The sequence below is a fragment of the Bos indicus genome, chromosome 12, assembly GCF_029378745.1.
Source record: "Bos indicus isolate NIAB-ARS_2022 breed Sahiwal x Tharparkar chromosome 12, NIAB-ARS_B.indTharparkar_mat_pri_1.0, whole genome shotgun sequence".
Lineage (NCBI taxonomy): Eukaryota > Metazoa > Chordata > Mammalia > Artiodactyla > Bovidae > Bos > Bos indicus.
Genome location: NC_091771.1, coordinates 2,478,440 through 2,499,616, shown reverse-complemented (window position 1 = coordinate 2,499,616; position 21,177 = coordinate 2,478,440). Strand labels below are relative to the sequence as shown.

At 38.4% G+C, this 21,177-nt stretch overlaps 1 protein-coding gene across 1 annotated transcript in view; it reads right to left on the bottom strand.

The window, feature by feature from the left end:
* DIAPH3 (diaphanous related formin 3) overlaps positions 1 to 21,177 on the bottom strand; it is a 565,391-nt gene that overhangs the window by 213,770 nt on the left and 330,444 nt on the right. The window contains 1 exon segment of the mRNA XM_070799979.1: positions 3,450 to 3,573. Within this exon segment, the coding sequence (XP_070656080.1) occupies positions 3,450 to 3,573 (124 nt within the window).

Genomic DNA, 21,177 nt, shown 5'->3' with positions numbered 1-21,177 from the left:
CTAAGTTGCTTTACCAGAAAAATTCTGTGCTTTATGCAGTGTGAAATATAGATACAAGTAATATGCAAGTTTTCCTCTCAAGGAATTTATTGGGACAGTTTTAGCATCTACCTAGTAATTTCTGGAGTGTCCAAAATATTGTTATACAGCGGGACAGCAAAAAGGAAAATGTGAAAATAAACTGTGATCACAAAGAAGAAATTTGAGGACTAAAAAATTGAAAAGTGACAAATAACTTGTCATGTAAGTTCTATGGCAAATACAAAAATATCAAGTAAAATGATTTTTTCTACGAGACTTGGGAGACAGTGGGACATGGAGAAAAGAGAAATGCAAAGGTCTGTGTAAGGAGAATTCTGAGGGTGATGTGCTAGGATCTATTTGTTATTTTTCCTTAAGATATATTCCAGAATGTAAAGGTCAAAAGAAAGGAATAAGCATCGCATGACACTAATCCTGGCATTTTCCCAGTTTCTCATGGACAAAGAATTTTAAAAGTATGTACACCTAACAATATTGGTGACCCTACCACAAATCACATAACAAATATTTCAGGCAAATACTTACAGTGAAATTACTCTAATTACACTTCTCACCAGACTTATTAGCAACTGAAAAGTAGGGTAATTATTACTAAAAAGTTAATGTGATAATGAAATAACTGTGTATGCTTTTTAAAGAATATAATTTTGAATTTTTTAATATTAAGATGTGCATGTAAAGAAAACAAGTACTGCTAGAATACTTGAAATTACAATAAAATTGTATCACTATAATATAAAACAATTAACAAATTATTTAATAGTTCAGTAAATCATGATTGTTCAATCTAGATATCTATTTGCATAAATGAACCATTAATAACTTTGATAACACACATATTCTTTCAGAATTAACTGATGAACCAAACGTTTGGTATGTCTTTCAACTAATAAGCACTAATACCTAAAACATAAACAAACTGCCAGAGTTAATAACCCCAACTTTAGTTAAACACAGGTTTATTTATTGTGCATTTAGTCCCCAAATTCTTCCATTTTCTAAGATGTAAGAAGCTCACAATTTTCCATTTTAATAAAATCTGTATAAATGTATTTAATATTCAAAATCTGACTTGTTGTCAGTCCTAATTAAAGTAAACAAAGCTTTGCAATGAATGAATTTAATTACTTAGAAACTAGTATGTTTAAAATGAAAAGCAAACGAGTGCAATCTAATCTCAGCAAAGAATATTTATGATTACAAGCTTTGTCAATAGCAAAGTGCACCAACTGTTCATATATCTGACTTCCAAGAGATACATGAATGCTAATCAGTTCATTAGAGGCATCTAGGTTGTGATATTTAGCGACAGGATGTAGGAGCTTTCTTGTCCATGGAGTATAATTGTACTCAGAATGAAAAATTGTTTCCAACAAAGCTTCATCCTTCCTGTTTCTGATTTCCTGCTGGCTGCTTTTTATGAGCTGCATACCTTTCAATAAGCCAACATCATTCAGCTTCTGTGTCATATGAACACAAATATGGATAGGTCCTGAATTGTCTGCTGAGCAGGATTCTACTAACCTTATTCTAATCTCAAGAATTTATTTCAGGTCCTATGTTCCAGATAACTGAGATTCATAATTAGTACATGCACAACGTATTACTGGAAATTGTATGCAAGCAAAACCTTTTCAAAAATGCTTTCTATCTATAGGGAACAATAAAAAGTGCCTCAATGAACAGTTCTTAATGATCACAATATTGTCACATATGAATATTGTAACATCATAAAATGGTGGGTGGGGGGAGTTAAGAATGATGCAACATGTAATTCTACAATAATAAATTAGGCTTAACCATACTTTGCCAAAGGAGAAGGTGTGGCAAACACCTTGGATAAACACAGATTTCATCTTCAGTTTTCAAAACATAACCTTCTCAAATGTAGTGATAAAGATATCCTGCCTAATAAAAGAAGAAACTGTGTGGATAGGAAACATATGAAAGGAAACAAACACATTAGCCTGAATTGATTATTGCTCGAGTGAATTTTTATGATATTTCCCAAAAGAGATGGTGCAGAAAGCTAAAATTGAACTAATTCACAATTAAGCTGAAAGTATACAGGACAATAAAGTCTATGACAAGCCAAATAATAATTTTGTGATTTGCCAAATCTCAGGGAAGAAGAAATGAAAAGAGGAAAAGTAGTTATTTTAAGTATCTCAGTTTAAAATAAAATATTAGGAGTATCTACTTATAAGTGCTTGTTTAGAAGTGGGTTATCCTTTCACATGGAATTCTGAAGCCCATATGGGATTTTAAAAATGTACAGTTGTAATATTTTATTATAAGGCAAAAGATATGTCTCTAATTTCACAGAATGGTTTGGAAAGCAACTCAACATTAGTTTCTGGAAATAAAAAAAAAAGTTTATTACTTCAATTACTCATTACAGATGAGTTCACTGACAAAGTGGGGCTTCCCTGATAGCTCAGTTGGTAAAGAATCTGTCTGCAATGCAGGAGACCAAGGTTTGATTCCTGGGTCGGGAAGATGCCCTGGAGAAGGGACAGGCTACCCACTCCAGTATTCTTGGGCTTCCCTTGTGGCTCAAGTGGTAAAGAATCCGCCTACAATGCGGGAGACCTGGGTTTGATTCCTGGGTTTGAAAGAACCCCTGGAGAAGGGAAAGGCTGCCCACTCCAGTGTATAGTCCATGGGGTAGCAAAGAGTCGGACATGACTGAGCGACTTTCACTTCCCACTGACAAAGTTAGTGCAACCAAAGATAATGAAATTCAAAGAACCTTAAATTAAGCAGGACACTCCTAATGTTATTAGTTTTTATGTATGTATGCATATCTACAGACATACATACACACATGTATTGGTCCATTTAACTTGGGTCAGGAAAATACCTATACCAGTAAGACTGTGTAAGTTCAGTTTTGCTTTTTGGAACAGTGTAGTATTTCTAAAGGAAATTTTAAAGTTTCTCGAATATGCGTTAATTTTTGATATGTAAAAATTCATTGTTGAAATTAAGCTGACAGGCACACCAGTTTATAAAGTCTTCTTCTGCTTCAAAAGTATTGGTCCATTTCAAAAGTATCTATATCACAGCATGATATTAAATTCAAACTTCCTCAAATTGAATCTTTCTATCCTTTCAATTTACCATGAACATCAGAAGGAAATAGGGCATATGGAAGAAAAATGAGGAGAGAATGTATTAGATTAATAAAAAGGAAAAAAAGGAATAAAATTAACAGAATAAATCTCTGTATTATTCACTACAGGCAAAACCCTTGATAAATTTCCTTGCAAGAAGGTAAAGGATAAATTTTCTGTAATTGGGCATTATACAGTGATTTCTGGTTATGCAAGTACACTTAAAAGGTTAAGTAAATTGTATTCCTAATTAACTAGTCATTTAAAGTTACTTAGATATCAAAGGATATGGACATCTTTGTCACAAACTTATCATGCAAGTCTTCAGGAGGGGGAAAGATTTTCAAATCTTTCTCAAGCTGTTGAAGTTGTCTTCCCATCTGCTTCAAGTTCTTTTCCAGGGTTTCTACAGAAACTAAAAGAGAGAATATTATATGCCTTAAAAGGACAAAATCATAATATAAAAAAGTAAAATATTCTAGAAACAAAACACATGAAAAACCTTACAATAACAATGAAAAATCCACAAAAATAAAGGAAAGGTGAATTTCAGTTAAAGTTTTAAAAACCTTTTAAATTTTAAATCCAGAAATGAAGAAAACAAAAGATTTTTAAAAACAGGAAAATTTTGGTAAAGCTCACATACACAAACCACATTTAAGAAATATCTTTTGTTGAAAATCAAAGTCCTTGACCTGCATAAACAATACAAAATAATCAGTCAATTAAGAAAAAGACGGCATAGATCAGTCTTATGGACTTCTGTGGGAGAGGGAGAGGGTGGGGGGATTTGGGATAACGGCATTGAAACATGTATAATATCATGTATGAAACGAGTCGCCAGTCCAGGTTTGATGCAGGATACTGGATGCTTGGGGCTGGTGCACTGGGACAACCCAGAGGGAGGGTATGGGGAGGGAGGAGGGAGGAGGGTTCAGGATGGGGAACACAGGTATACCTGTGGCGGATTCATTTCGATATTTGGCAAAACTAATACAATATTGTAAAGTTTAAAAATAAAATAAAATTAAAAAAAAAGAAAAAGATGGCAAAGAAAGAGTATGTTTTTAAAATTAAATCTATTTCAACACAATTTGAGCACTTTTCAAAATGATGGTCTTTTGAGAGGGGAAAAATGTACAAAGAAAAGATGGGGAAACTCTGCTCTCTTGTCCAAGGTCACCTACATCAAGAATGAAAAGATATCAGGGGTTCTTTGAGTACATGGGAAACAAATTTCAAACTTTCTTTACTGTTACTCTGAGAACAAGTAAACTCTGTTTATTAAATAATAAAGTGTTTTTGTGTATACATCCTTGCCTAGTAAAAGTCACAAGTAATCCACATAAAGCTAAACCCAGGGGAATATACTTAAGTATTCTGTGGATAGATGGATGGTTGGAAGACAAATAAACTGTATTTTTAATTAACATTTAAATTAAATGTATTAACACATTATTGAACAAAATCACATACTTAAAATATTATGATTAAATCACTGATCACATTTTACTACACACAGACAAACATCAAATCTGGCAGATAGATATCTAGAGAAAAGACAAATAAGTCTGAGGAACTTCCATGTAACAAAAAGCACAAGGCAAACACTGGGAAGGAACATAAGTGGATTATTTGTTTTTATCTGATGTCTAATACATCATTCTAACACCATCCACTTCTCCAGTACCTACTGGTGTCTCCCAATTCACTGACACTCATTGCCTGGAGTTAGCCCAGAACCCACATGTTTAAGGACTCAGTCCCATAAAGACTGCCCTTATTTGAGAGGGCAAGTTATGGGGATCACCTGTACTTCTAACCAATGATAAATTCAGGGGTTCTCATGCACTCCCCGCACCCCTTTTATTTTCTATAATTTACTGGGATGCCTCACAGAACTTGCAGAAGTACTGTACCTGCTACTACAGCTTTTATTGTAAAGGATCGAACTCAGGAATAGCCAAATGAAGACATGTACAGGGCAAGAACACAGAAGGAGGGCTGCACGAGGCCCCACGTTCTCTGGGTGCAGTGCATGCATGGCCTCCCGGAGCACCCACGTGTTCACTGTAACATAAGGCCTCTGTGCCTCTTCATCTCAGCGTCTCAGCAAAGCCTCACAGCACAGCTGTGATTAACCTGATCGTGGGCTCTCTTGCCTGACCTGGAGGCGAGAGGGAGGGCTGAAACGTGTGTCCCTCTGACCTCCTGGTTGGTACTTCTGTCAACCAGTGCCCCATCCTGAAGTTCCCCAAGCTGGCCCTGCTCTCACCTGCCCTGAGTCATCTCGTTGGCATACATCATGTAACAAGGATATTAGGAACCAGGACATAAGTCAAATGCATAGTTTTTCCTCTGTCCCATGGACACGGCAGTGTGCGTCTGGTCAGCAGGCGGGACCCGAGTGCCTGCAGGCAGGCTGAGAGGGGCGCACTTCTGATCCACGAGCTGTCCTCAGAGCTGCCTGGCGGCCAGGCCTGTGCTCAGCGGGGGCCGGCGGCTCGTGACTGGAGACAGAGCGCGAGCTCCTCTGGGGGTGGGAGAAGGGCTTCAGGCAAAGGCTTCCAGGGGATCCTGGGAGCCCTTCCCAACTCATGGGCAGCCAGCTGGGTCAGGGATGATGTTCTATCACCACATGAGCAAAAGAGGAAGAATGTCGCCTCATATTTTACCTCACTGATATTTCATAAATATCAACTGCTGTAATATAGGATGAAGAATTGTAAAGTTTAAAAATAAAATAAAATTTTAAAAAAATAATAAAAATTAAAAATAAAATGGATTATGAGATGTTAATCTTATTCGGAGAACTCAGTAAGACTCAGTGAATGCCTTAAAGACTAAAGCAATACTAAAATCAAAGGAAACAAACAAAGAAACAAAATCACCACAACCATCATCATTGCCAGGAAAAGTGCTGTAGAAAGAAAAGTTGCTAATTTTAAGAGTAAAATGTTTGGGATGTTAGGAAACTCTAGGGCATATTCAAACATCTAAGGTTGGTTATCATAAGGAGAAAAAAGTTGTCTCACAAAATGGTTCTGTGGCTACTTAACAGATAAGCTAAGCGAAGTCTCTTCAGTCGTGTCCGACTCTGTGTGACCCCATAGACGGCAGCCCACCAGGCTCCCCGGTCCCTGGGATTCTCCAGGCAAGAACACTGGAGTGGGTTGCCATTTCCTTCTCCAATGCATGAAAGTGAAAAAGTGAAAGTGAAATCGTTCAGTCGTGTACGACTCTTCACAACCCCATGGACTGCAGCCTACCAGGCTCCTCCATCCATGGGAGTTTCCAGGCAAGAGTACTGGAGTGGGGTGCCATTGCCTTCTCCGCTTAACAGATAGAAACCCCATTAAGCCGTTATCTAAGCTTCATCAGTTCTACTTGATTACATTATTTGTGCATTATAGTTAAGGTAATTTAACTGTAATTGATCAACTTTTCACTGCTGGTTTTTAAATAAAGACGAAACCACAGTCAGAAGAAAGAAAGGTGCATGCAAGTTCTATGTGAATAAAATACAACTGAATGCTCAGGGCCATCTGATGTATAAACTAAAGAGCATCTAAGAATGTCCTTGGTGCTCTTCAGTAATTATATATATGAAGACAGTACTCACATACATCTTTGGACACAGTTTAACCACATAGCTTAACTTGAACGTGTCTCAAGTTCTTTGAGGTCAGTGATGATAATTTTTGCTATTAGAAGTCCCAACGGGAACAGAGAATTTTAAACTGCACTCCTTGAAAGTGTTAATTTATTGGTATCTCTGTATGTGATGTGTATGAATTTTATCTTTCAATTATGTCACATTTCTTGACCAATAAGTTAATCTTATCTTTTTATTCCTTTTCATTATTTAGAAGTAACAAAATAGTCATCATAAAACAGAGTTGACTAGATATTTTTAAGGCACTTTCAACTTCTGCATTATACTGTTTTCAGTCAGATGGGATATCCCTGAGTCACCTCAGACACTGTGTGTTTCTGCTCCCAGCCAACCGCCCATCTGCAATATCCACATGACTGTGGGCAGTAAAACCATAATGCTGTCTTCTGTGCTGGAGACCTGCTAGTCTTGACCCTTCCTCCCTTGAACTCTCAGATCCAAAGGATTGTGACATCCCTCACATGGTACTTGACAAATAAAACCTACTTGCTTGCTATGTTGAAAACCACTCAAGGGATCTGGAACACTAATCTCTTTTTTGACCTCTGGTCTCCTACTGTTTCTCTCAGAGCCATATCCAAACTGTACATGGAAGTTTTCAGACAAACATTAGTTTCAAGATACTCTGCTGCTGTTGCTGCCAAGTTCCTTCAGTCATGTCCAACTCTGTGTGACCCCATAGATGGCAGCCCACCAGGCTCCCCTGTCCCTGGGATTCTCCAGGCAAGAACACTGGAGTGGGTTGCCATTGCCTTCTCCAATGCTTGAAAGTGAAAAGTGAGAGGGAAGTCTCTCAGTCGTGTCCGACTCTTAGCGACTCCATGGACCGCAGCCTACAAGGCTCCTCCGTCCATGGGATTTTCCAGCCAAGAGTACTAGAGTGGGGTGCCACTGCCCTCTCCGAAAGATACTCTACCTCTGCTTAAAAACCAGACAAGAAACTCCTTACACAGCAACATCAGAGTTCCACCGACAGCGCAGTCCTATTTCCTAACCTGCCACACTTCATACCCCAATCAACTCCTAGTTTGGTTCCACCCAATGCCCTTCATCTATTCCGTACCTGATGCCGGAAACGGTGTTGTCTATCTGCTTTGCCCACTCCACCCAAGTGACTCCTGTTCATACTTTTACAGTAAGAGGCCGAAACGCCAATCTGGTCCTGGTGATGCCCCCTCCCACCTGTCAGGCCTAGCAATCATATCTATCTTTGCAAGGATGACACCCATTATTTTTAGCATGTGTCTTCCTCTACTAACTGCCCAGGGATTCCTGAGGAGAGAGACCTATATTTTATGCATCTTTGCACCTTGGTTTACATAACACAGGGCAGATACTCAAATATTTGTTCAAAGAATGAATTTTGGGTTTAACTTTAACCTCTCAAGAGGTTAAAACACTAAAAAGGGAAAACATAATAGATTAAATATCTAAAACTTTAAAAGCTAAGACACAGACTTTTCTCCAAGTGGCTAGTCATTATGATAATTATACACTAGAGGTGTTAGAAAAGCTCTGAATAAAAGTTAAAATCACAACTATAAATATTTAGATTCAGAAATCATGATACAGAAATCATGTATACAGGTTCTCTGCAATATGATGTCCTCTATGATTTACCACATTAAGATTTCAAATAAAAATGGAGAAATTGCATACATTTATGTAATCTCTGTAATTAAATACTAATCATCTATGAATATCTCCTGGAGGTGTTGGTCCTTATTTCATAACAAGCTTACTAAGAAATGTCACACTCATTTTTACATACCATGATACACTACTGAGGAGTTGATGTCATTGAAGAATGCTTTAAAAGCAACATATTACCAAAAAACAATGTAAACACGCAAACTAAATTACCCTTCCTATTCTAAACACAATTGTTCTATGAGACAAACTAAAGCCTATAGCATTTAAAGCTCCAAACATATGATTTTTCCTAGACAACTGTAATAATAAAGCTTTAAGAGTATTTCACAATACGCACGTCAAAAATAATACACTGGATGGACATGATGGACAAAAACCTCAGTAGCATTAAAAAAATCTTTAATATTAAGTAGGCTGAAGACAAAATCTAAGTTCTAGAGTATCATTATAAAATGCATTATGTTGACAGAAAGTATAAAACTAAAATAAGATGGTACAACAGCACAAACTCAAAATAAATTGCAGTTTGGTTCATAACAAGCAAACGTGTAAACTTAAAAATGCAATGCTTCTTTTAGCATTATCGGCCGATAACGACTATCGGCCATGACTGGCCGATAATCCTCAGCTTGCCTCCTTCTGCTCAGTTTTTCCTTTTTTTCATTGTCTTGATTCTTGCATGCATAGGAGCGTGCTCAGTCGCTCAGTCCTGTCCAACTCTGTGGGACCCCATGGATTGTCGTCTGCCGGGCTGCTCTGTCCATGGGATTTTCCAGGCAAGAATACTGGAGTGGGTTGTCATTTCCTCTCCCAGGAGATCTTCTCAAGCCAGGGAGCAAATGTGCATCCCTGGTGTCTCCTGCCTTAGCAGGTGGATTCTTTACCACTGGGCCACCTGGGAAGCCCTGTTCTGATTCTTGTTGTTGTTCTTGTTCAGTCGCTCAGTCCTGTCTGAGTCTTTGTGACCCCATGGACTGCAGCACGCAAGGCTTCCCTGTCCATCACCCTGTCTGATTCTTGAGGGGATCCCATATAATAATACATTTTATAATTTGCATTAGGTATTAATTTGCTTATGTTCCACTTAGGATTTTTCAACTTTATGATGGTGAGGAAAGCGATATGCTTTCAACAGAAAGCATACTTTAGACCTTGAATGTTGCTCTTTCTCTGGGCTAGCAATGTTTGGGACATGCTCTCATGATGATGGAGAGCAAGCTGCAGCTCCCAGTCATCCCATGTGGGTGAAGAATTAATATACTTACGATCTGTACCCATACAACTACTCTGGTTTTCACTTTCAGGACAGTAATCAATAAACAGTATAAGACATTCAACACCTTCTTATAAATTAGGCTGTTAGATGATTTTGCCCAACTAGAGGTGAATATGAGTGTTCTAAACATGGTTAGGCTAGGGTAAGCTGTGATCTTTGGTTAGGAAGATGTATTCAATGAGTTTTCAACTTAGTTTCAACTTGTGAGGGTTTATCTGAGTGTAACATCATCATAAGTCAAGGAAGATCTGTTCAGACAATGAGGGTTTTGTTACATTTTTCTACACATCACACTGCAAGGGAACCACCTCTCTCTCTGGTGGAGTCTGGAGGAAGGGAAGGCAGAGGAGAGGAGGCGCACATCGGTGGTGGGCTCTGGTCGGCCCTGCGGAGCCGCGTCACCCATGCCAGGGCGAGAGCAGCAGCCCTGCCCTCCCCCACCAGGAGGAGGGTGTGAAAGACACAAGACTGTTAGAAGAGAAAGCAGTACTGATGGGAGAAGTCTATCTAATGGAAAACCATATTTACCTAAGAAGCTGAAAACTACTTTCTACCAATAAGATGTTCAAGACTATGGTAAATACTATACAAAACAGACCAATAATAGAGATGTTTGTAACATTATTCAAAATGTTCCCTCAAGATAATGATTTTGTGCACGTGTGTGTGGGAGGGAGGCTCAGATGGTAAAGAACCCATGTGCAGTGCAGGAGACCCAGGTTCCATCCCTGGTTCGGGAAGATCTCATGGAGAAGGGAATGCAACCCACTCCAGTATTCTTGCCTGGAGAATTCCATGGACAGAGGAGCCTGGCAGGCTACTTTATGGGGTTGCAGAGTTGGACATGATTGACTAAAAACACACGCACATGGTAAATATTAAGAATAGACTGATTTGCAAATTGTGCAATGAGTTTTCATGTATGGCTACAGGAGACCATGCAGGCTTACAAGTCCTGGACTGTGTATCTCTCAACTTGATACATGACAATTATTTTTGTGCTGCTTAGATCTTTGCCCTGAACTCCAATTTGCTGGTTGAATATCTTTCCTTAATGTTTAATAGGCATCTTAAACTCACATTTTCAAACTGGAACTTATCTTCCTCCTGGACTATGCTCCTGCATCTCAGTAAATGATTGGTGTTATGACTCCCCTCTTTCCCTCATACCCCACACATCCAGTCCCAGGATAAATCCAAGTGGTTCTACCTTCAACGTAGATGCTTTGCTTAAACCCTCTCACCTCCCTTGCTACCTCTTCCAGGTCCCAGCCAACATTCTTTCTCCCTGGGATTATTATTACAGCATCAAGTGGTTTCACTGCTTCCGTCACTGTTCTCCATTTTTCCTAACAGAGCAGCCAAAGCAATCCTTTGAAAACCCAAGTCAGCTGTCACTGTTTTGCTCAAAACCCTTCCGATGGCTCCCCATCTCAGAGCAAAATTAAAGTCCTTACAATGACCAGCAAGTCTCATGGGATGTCACCTCTCTGATCGTATCACCTGATACATCCTTCTCCACCCCCAATCCCGGGTCACACCTGTATCTAGGGCTTAGGCGCCTGTGCGCCCCTCTTGTTATGTGCTTCTCTCACAGACCTTGTCTTACTTCCTCACACTTTGTCAGGTTTTCATGCAAAGGTCTTCTCTGATCTCTTAAATTCCAAAAAAAAAAAGTACGTGGCCTAGAATTCCACAGCTAACCACCCAAGATGATATACACTGACTTCTCTCTGGTCTGTATAAATTTCCAGAGACCAGAGACTTCTTTTGTGTTCATGTACTCTATCCAGTGGGCTTCCCTGGTGGCTTACGGTAAATAATTCACCAGCCAATGCAGGAGCAGTGGGTTCAGTCCCTGGGTCGGGAAGATCCCCTGGAGAAGGAGATGGCAGTGCACTCAGTGTTCTTTTCTGAAGATCCCATGGACAGCGGAGCCTGTGGGCTATATAGTCCATGGGGTCACAGAAGAGGGGAACATGCCTTACAAGCTAAACAACAACTCTCTCCAGTACCCTGAATGGCACCTGAGATACAAGATATATTCAAAAAACAACTCATCAAACACTGACTGAGTGAATGCATCATATATGAGCCGCTGTCACCTTTTCTTCTGTCACTCAACGTCAGTCTAAGACTTATTCTTTTTTGTTTGGTTGATTTTGTTTTCTGTTAGTCTAATCCTTATTAGTATAAGTGCCTAGGACAGTGTTTCCTAGGCAGTGAGAGTTCAATAAACATTTTGAAAAGAATCCTTTCAAAACACATCAAAAACTATTAATGAACACTATTTCTTTTTTCAGAGAATATGTAGTTTGATAGACAGCTGCTGAGAAGCTGACATGATGGTGACAGACATTTATATGCCACATGGGTCTACCAACTGATCAATTTTAAATCTCTGCTTCTGAGAAGAGAGGGGAAGGTTATCTAAGAAGACATTTTCTTCAGGTTTTCCTATGAATGTGAATAAAATCTTTTTGAATGTTTCTATTATTTTTATCATTTATGATCAGTATTAGTTCATACTTCCATATGGCATTTCTCAATAATCCTGGGCTAATAAACTTAATCTCACATAACATGCAAACATCTGCAGAAAAAAAGAACTGTAAGTCATTGAAGACCTGCTGGAGACTACTTGGTTTCAAAGGCTATTTAGCAGTAGAAACCTTTTTTTCAAAAGAAATCTTCTACCAAACTTCAAAATACGAAATAAAACTCTAGTGTCAGGCTGCAGCACAGAGGGTAAAGAGAATCCATTTTCCAAATTCCACTCCCTATGCTGATGTATCCAACTGGTGAAAATGCACTGGGCTATACATTTATGATTTGTGCAAATTCTTTTATGTATGTTATTCTATAATTTTTAGAAAAGTACAAAAGTCTTTTAACAACATAAATCTACAAAATTCTTGGTCATGTATGCTAAAGCTTCCATATATTTCAGGCAAGATGCAGCTGGAAACCGTTCAAACAACTTTTGAGAATATACATTAAAATTAATAATACATATTTACAGAGATCCATGTTTACTGCATCATTAATAACATCATAGGAAGATATGTGTAAATAAGAAATTATTACTGAAAAGCAACAGCAACTACAACTACTACAAAAGCAGAGAATATTACACAGTGCTTACTAGGTCCTATATACAATTTTATAAATATTTACACACAGAAACCTATGGAGTCCTCACATCAAAGCTCTAAATTAAATACTAGTATCATCCCCAGTTTCGACGTAAGAAAACAGGGCCCAGCGAGGATGAGAAATGGGCAGTCGGGAGTTTAAACCCCATCTGTCTAGTCTCAGAGCCTATGATGGTAACAACAGCCTCTCCCTTAATATAAGGTAGAACTATTCTGAAAGAGATGGGAATACCAGATCACCTGACCTGCCTCGAGAAACCTATATGCAGGTCAGGAAGCAACAGTTAGAACTGGACATGGAACAACAGACTGGTTCCAAATAGGAAAAGGAATATGTCAAGGCTGTATATTGTCACCCTGCTTATTTAACTTATATTCAGAGTACATCATGAGAAACGCTGGGCTGGAAGTAGCACAAGCTGGAATCAAGATTGCTGGGAGAAATATCAATAACTTCAGATATGCAGATGACACCACCCTTATGGCAGAAAGTGAAGAGGAACTAAAAAGCCTCTTGATGAAAGTGAAAGAGGAGAGTGAAAAAGTTGGCTTAAAGCTCAACATTCAGAAAACGAAGATCACGGCATTCGGTCCCATCACTTCATGGGAAACAGAGGGGGAAACAGTGGAAACAGTGTCAGACTTTATATTTTTGGGCTCCAAAATCACTGCAGATGGTGACTGCAGCCATGAAATTAAAAGACGCTTACTCCCTGGAAGGAAAGTTATGACCAACCTAGACAGCATATTAAAAAGCAGAGACATCACTTTGCCAACAAAGGTCCATCTAGTCAAGGCTATGGTTTTCCAGTGGTCATGTATGGATGTGAGAGTTGGACTGTGAAGAAAGCTGAGTGCCGAAGAATTGATGCTTTTGAACTGTGGTGTTGGAGAAGACTCTTGAGAGTCCCTTGGACTGCAAGGAGATCTAACCAGCCCATTCTAAAGGAGATCAGTCCTGGGTGTTCATTGGAAGGAATGATGCTAAAGCTGAAACTCCAATACTTTGGCCACCTCATGCGAAGAGTTGACTCATTGGAAAAGACTCTGATGCTGGGAGGGATGAGGGGCAGGAGGATTAGGAGACGACAGAGGACGAGATGGCTGGATGGCATCACCAACTCGATGGACATGAGTCTGAGTGAACTCCGGGAGTTGGTGATGGACAGGGAGGCCTGGCGTGCTGCGATTCATGGGTTTGCAAAAAGTCGGACACGACTGAGCGACTGAACTGAACTGATCACGTTTTTATTTCACTCACTGAAGTCATTTATTAGAACTATTGAAATCATCACTACCTGTCAATAAAACCTCCTTAAATTCAGAGGCATGTTAATAAATTTCAGTTTTAATTGCTTCACAAGCTCATCAACAATAACACTTAAATGCCCAAACATTTCACAACATAATATAAATGTGTTCCATATATAAACCTAACAGTGTACTCTTATTTTATAATTAGTTTTTATAATTAATTTTAGTATTATTTTATAATACTCAGAGATGATGGTGCTGCCTCCATGCACTTATGGGAGTTATAACAAGGATGGCAGGATTCGGTTGAGTAGTGTCTCCCAAACTCCACATCCACCCAGCTCAGAATGTGACTTATTTTCAAACAGGATCTTTGTAAAGAGTTAAGGATCTCAAGATGAAATCATCCTGGTGGGACCTAAATCAAATGACTGGTGTCTTTGTAGTGAGAAGTGAGAACACAGGGGCACAGAGAAGAAAGCACTATGAAAACAGGGCAGATCAATGCAAGACTTGGCGACAGCCACCAGGAGCTGAGAGAGAGGCACTGGATGGCTCCTCCCCAGAGGCTCCAGAAGAACCCAATCCTACCAACACCTGGATTTCTGTATTCTAAACAGCTAGGTACTAAATTTATGCTGTTTAAAGTGACCGGAGTGTAGTGATAGCTCATGGCAGCCCTAGGAAACTAATACAACTACTAATTCAAGACTCTGTAAGCTGTATGAACAGTCTGGTTCTGGGAAGCAGTTAGCAGTTCTACCTTCAGCATCTTTTCAGCTCCACGACTCTTCACCCAGTTGGTTACATGTCAACCTTGTGAGTAATGAAATTTAGCAGCCAGCCAGAACTGTGTTTGCTCCATCCACTGCATAGGCGTCTTTATAGTACATAGATTTGTTATATTTAAGCTATCCTTCAGAACACCCTGGAGTTTTATCTACCTGGTTTGTAATTTCCCAGTTCATGCTGCAAAACTGAAGTGCAGTAAATACTGCTTTCCACCAAGAAGCCTAAGAGAGCGTCAAGACCTTGGCTGTCCCTGTTGCCCCTGGCCTGTTACTTGACGCTAGCTCTGGCTCATAGGTGATGCTGACAGAACTGTTCAAGTAGCTATTGCAAATCTGCAGGAGGACAAAAATCTGCAAACACTGTAAACTGCTAGTTTCTCAAAAAGATTAACACTGTATTGATGCCACTTTCAGTCTGCTAACCTCCAAAAAGATATAGAGGTCTTCCTGATGCAGTTTTCTTCTTCATCATCATCTATCAGCCCGAGCAGCAGCCAATTCAGGAAATGTTCCCAGCTCCATATCTCAGAAAGCAATCTTTAACTGCAAGTAGTTCCTTCATGCCAGTGTGTTTCAATGTCAGTCTACAGAGTCCTTAATCCTTCTAGAGATTTTGGCCATAATCTTTCTGTATTCCTTTCTGCTGCAAAACAGTTTACATTTGTATTATAAAATAGTGTAATATTTACAACCTCATATGCAAGTCGCCAATTTCAACTTTAGATGCCAAATTTACATAGACAGTCCGTGGAAATAAACTGGCAAGATTTAAGTAAAATCCTGCTCACCAAACAACTTGAACCTATTGGTTCTTTACCAGTACACCACATTCCCAGTGCACTATAAATATTTTTCATAAATGCTGCAATTACCTTGTGAATGGTTCATTTGTATTTCATCATACCCTTTTATGTTAAAAGTGTTAACTTGTTGAATGTAAAATTTTACATAAATGGCTCTTTTAGTAAGTATATGCAAACCTACATGTGAATTGCCTTTTTAAAATAAATTTATTTTAAATTATATTTAGTTTGTAGTAATATTAAAATTGTTTTACAATTCCTGAGTATATGTATTAGATGGCTAGAGATGGTCAAAATAGATCATTGAGACAACTAAACAGGAGTCACAGACTAGCTTTTTGACATAGCTTCTTACTCTCCATCCATATGTAGAATAATATTTTCACTATTTCCACATGCTAATAAAAAAAAGGGTAAAACCATCTATTCATATCTCAATTTTGGAAAAGTGTCAATAGATAATTCAGAGTTCAACTAGTCTTTGTTGGCTACTTGCTTACCAGAAAAATTCAACTATTATATAGTAGCAAAACAGAGAGAGTGGTAAAGAAATATATGCAGATGTAGTGAGCAAAGACATGATGAAACGAAACTAAAATTTGTAAATTTAGCTCAATGTAAATGAATGCATTCAAAAATAAAATCCAGGAGATGTAAGAACGCATTCTGAAAATTAAATGTAAACACTCATGAATATATTTATTTAGAATGCCTCAGTATTTCCTCATACATATACTAATTTATGTGTCATGCCTATAGTCAAGAAAGAATTGATGCATACTTGTAATAATTATTTAAAATCATGTGATAATTCATGGTTTGTATAAGAACCTTTGCTATTCCTAAACTGATTACTAGTGAACACCCAACACTGCAGGTCTATAACTGTTTCCTTAAATTATCTGATAAAGTAAAAATCATGCAGTATAAGCCACTCTGGGTTTCCTAGGGGACTTAGTGGTAAAGAATCCACCTGCCAAGCAAGAGATGCAGGTTCAGTCCCTGGATCTGAAAGATCCCTTGGAGAAGGAAATGGCAACCCATTCCAGTATTCTTGTTTGGGAAATTCCATGCACAGAGAAGCCTGGCGGGCTACAGTCCATGGGGGTCACAAAAGAGTCGGACACAACTTAGCAACAACAACAAAAAATAGGCCATTCTAATGCCAAAAAACTAAGCAAGAAAAATGTTTCCAGTTATTATATTAATTCGTAAGCTTGATTTCTTCTGAAGCACCTCTCCTTGGCTCTTACTCTCTCTTGTGCACTCACAGGGCTGGTCTTTGTATGCTCAGCCATGATGTCTCCTCTCTGTATTCAAATTGCCTTTTCTTATAAGGACACAAGTCAGACTGTATTAGCGCCCACACTAAGGGTCCCATTTTAACTTAATCACCAGTTTAAGGGCCCTATCTCCATATACAGTCACATTCTGAGGTACTAGGTTCAACACAGGAAGAGGTTCAACATATGAAGGGCTCCAACATACGGGGACAGAATTCAGCCCACAACAATATAGTTTTTGCTCTTTATTGACAATTCAGTTAAAGTGATATCCTACATGGTTGTTTTTTCTTTTAAGTAAATTATATTATAAATGCCACCCCCCCCCCACTAATGTGTCCTGTCAAATTATTTCATTGTATTGGCGGACATACACACAAATGTGTATATTCCTAAAACTCTAGTATTTTACAGTTGATCTGAAATACCAAAATAATTATTTATCCTGCAAAACTATGAGACTCCAACGTTAGTCTTCATGACACAATGGTTCCAAAAATTATGTTAGCTGTGCTGTTAATTTTGTTGTACAATAAATACTTTTATATATTTACAATATACACTTAAAATATAAAATGAAGCTGAAATAATAAATAATACTGAATATCTAAAATACATATCCAACTTGCTAATACATTTTTAATTGTCATTTTTGGAAGTCTATAGCATAAAGAGGTTAATGGAAGACTTTGAAAATGCTTTCTGCTTGTTACAGCAGATGAATTGGAAATTTTCATACACTGTGCATTTCCAGGTGGCAGCCACCTGGAAATTAAGCGCTCTAAGTGCTCACAGTAGGTGAACAAAAGACAAACATTTGGTATTTAGTAAGGCATTTATCATAAAATGTTGGAAAGTCATGAGGAATTGAAAACCAGGAGATGTATTTGACTGACAAATATTTGAGTCAGACCAAGGAATTACTAGCTAAAAGCAAACAGTCTTAAAAGCAGAGAGGTCTATAAAATGGAGCAAACAAAAACTCAAATATAAAACATCAAATAATGCTCCTGAAAGCTGAAAATGTAGAAATGGAAAAAGTTAAAAAAAAATAAGAAACAGGCAATCATTAAACCCACTCTGAAAACACACTTATTATTGCCCTCTCTCTGGAAGCTACTTCCTTTCTCAGCACTTCCAGGAATAGTGTCTAACACAGAGTAGTAGTTCTTAAATAGTGGTCTAAGACCTTCTGGAAAATCTAAAAATTTACTCTTAAATACAGACTGGAATACACAGACACTTAGGTGAGGCTCCCAGCAAGCACCAGGAAGAAGCACCAAAGGAAAGGACATTTCCTGTCAGGTTCCTGACACAGGAGAGAGTGAGAGGCCCTTCCAGCACAGCAGCCACTCCCCATGGAAACTACCACACATTCTCAGTTGAGGTGCTAAGGGCTGCAAAGGGTCACGGAAATGAGAAAAAGGAAATCAGAAGAAAGTGGACAAAGAAGGGTTTTTTCAAGTAAATCAAATTTGGAGAAGAGACAGTAAGGGAGTTGTAATCAAGAGCCACATTTACAGCAAAGGGTGATCTATACATTGCAACATAGCTAGAGATTGAAAAGTAAGCTGTTAGATATACAAGTGTGGGGCTTAGAAGGAAGTCTAGAAAAAAATTTGTAAGTCATTAATTTAATGATTCTATTTAAGCCCTTGGGGACTAAAGAGATCACCTAAGGAGAAGCTACAGGGAGAAAAAAACGCAAGGACTCAGTATCAGACCAGCAATAACAGCACTACTGAAAAGATGTATAGAAGAAGGAAAAGAAGTCAAATATGTGAGAGGAAAAGGGAGGAGTCAGTTGGGACAGAAGTCAGATGAGAGTAAAGTAACTGGGGCTACGCCAAGACACAGAAACCACACCTTGGACCAGCAGCAAGACAGTCCACAGTAGTCACACAGCATGCGCTTGTTAAATGAATGAATAAGTGAGTTACAAAGCACATTAGCATGGCACCTCGAGAATTCAGGGTTAACTATCTAGAGAAGAATGGAAATATCTGGAAGAGCTATAGTAGTAGTAGTAATAGTAGTGTTAGTCACTCAGTCGTGTCCAACTCTGGGACCCCATGGACTGTAGCCCGCCAGGCTCCTCTGTCCATGGAATGCTCCAGTCAGTATTGGAGTGGGTTGCCTTTCCCTTCTCCAGAAGATCTTCCTACCCAGGGATCGAACCCAGGTCTCCTGCATTGCAGGCAGATTCTTTACCATCTGAGCCACCAGGGAAGAGCTATAATACCCTAAAAAGACATGGGTTCAACAAGGTGAAATTGTAAATTTACCTTGGTATTATTTTAATACATTCCAAAATCCCCAAAGTTTGGTCATATTTTCTAATCATTAGTAAAATACCATTCCAATTTAATGATGAAATTATTGTGAAATAATCAGTAACACCATCATGGATTAGAGTTCATTAATTTCAACTGTTTAGACCAGGGGAGAATGTATCCAACCCTTCAAAATCCATAAAGGAAAGAAATATTACAATGGTATACAGAAATATAATAATGACCCAAAATATTTTCACTGAAATACAACAGAAAAGCTGTAAGCCATTATCTTTTAGCAGAGAAGCAGCCCTAATGAAGTAGATTCTTGAAAATTGTCATACGGGTAAGCTCATTAGTTGTAATGAAAGTTCTCCCTGCTGATCCAGGAGTACCTAATGGCCAGGATTTGTTGTGTCTCAAAAACAAAGACACTTTTTAATTCATGTGATAGCTCATTGAGGAGACTTCAAATCTGGAAACTTTCAAATGATGATATAAAATACAAGAGCACTAAAACTTTCCAAAGCAAACATAGACTTATTTCATCTAAAACATTAAATTTGTTCCTCTAAAATCTCATCCATCAATAAGGTAATACAATCATAAAAAGAAATTAGGTTCAACAATCACCTACACTATAAAAAAAATTCTCTCAGTGATGGCTTTTCTATTTCAAATATGAAGTCGGCTGCTCCCTGTGAAACTCGTTCACGGTATCTGCTGACCCATACACATATGCACGGCTCTACTGTAACAGATGGAAACTAAAGCCTCCAAGGCCCCAGAATGCCCCCACAGAAACACCGAAAGAGAAAGCAGAAGAATCTCATTACCGAGTTACAACTCTGCAAGCAAGCCCTTATGAAAGTTAAACATTTCTCAAAAGCAAAATACAATGTTTATACTGGATTTTTAGCACAATCAAATGAGTCAAAATAGATAAATGATATTTTGAAAACTTAATTCATAGCAAAAACTGTTAGAAAATAAGTTTTACCATAAAAAATGCATCTGAGAACTCACATGGTGGCACAATGGATAAGTATCAGCCTGTCAATGCAGGGGACACAGGCTAGATTCTGTTCTGGGAAAGTTCCACAGGCCTCAGGGGCAATGAAGCCTGCACACCTAGAGCCTGTGTTCCACAACAAGAGAAGGCAGCTCAGGGAGAGGCCCGCACACTGCGACCAGGAGCAGTCCCGGCCTGCCACAGCTAGAGAAAGCCCAGGTGCAGCAAAGGAGACCCAGCGCAACCCCAATAAAGACGTAAGTAAAAACTTTATTTTTAAAAAAGGACATCTGAAAAAGAAGCATATTCCAGCTTACTGTTCGGTTTTAGAACTAGTAGAAAAGATGGTGAAATGATCAGAAATCCAAGCTGCTATTATCAGAAAAGGCCCACACTGATTTAATTCTTTTTAAAGACATAATGCTGGTATAAGCTGTTATAATAACTACTCAACAATCTTTTCCACAGGAAAAGAAATTCCTCCATATTTCAAGGCACTCGGTAACACTTTTTCCTCTGTTACTTATCAAGCTTAACGTTCATCAAGAAAACCCACTTTCAATTCTTTTTCATCCTGTATAGTCAAATTTTATTCCAAAATGTAAGAAAATTCGTTTTAAGAATGTTATCATCCTTGTATTAATGAACTTAATCACTGAAAAGCTATTTTGAGTATCAGTGAGTCATTTTTAATGTTTTTCTTTTCTTCTCTGTGCTCTTTTGCTCAATCTCACATTGCTAATTATGAGAAAATTATTTGGATTATTTTCCCTTTTTAAATTCCCTTAAAACATTTACACTTAGACATACAGACATTATCTTCTTATGCTAAGAACATTTTAT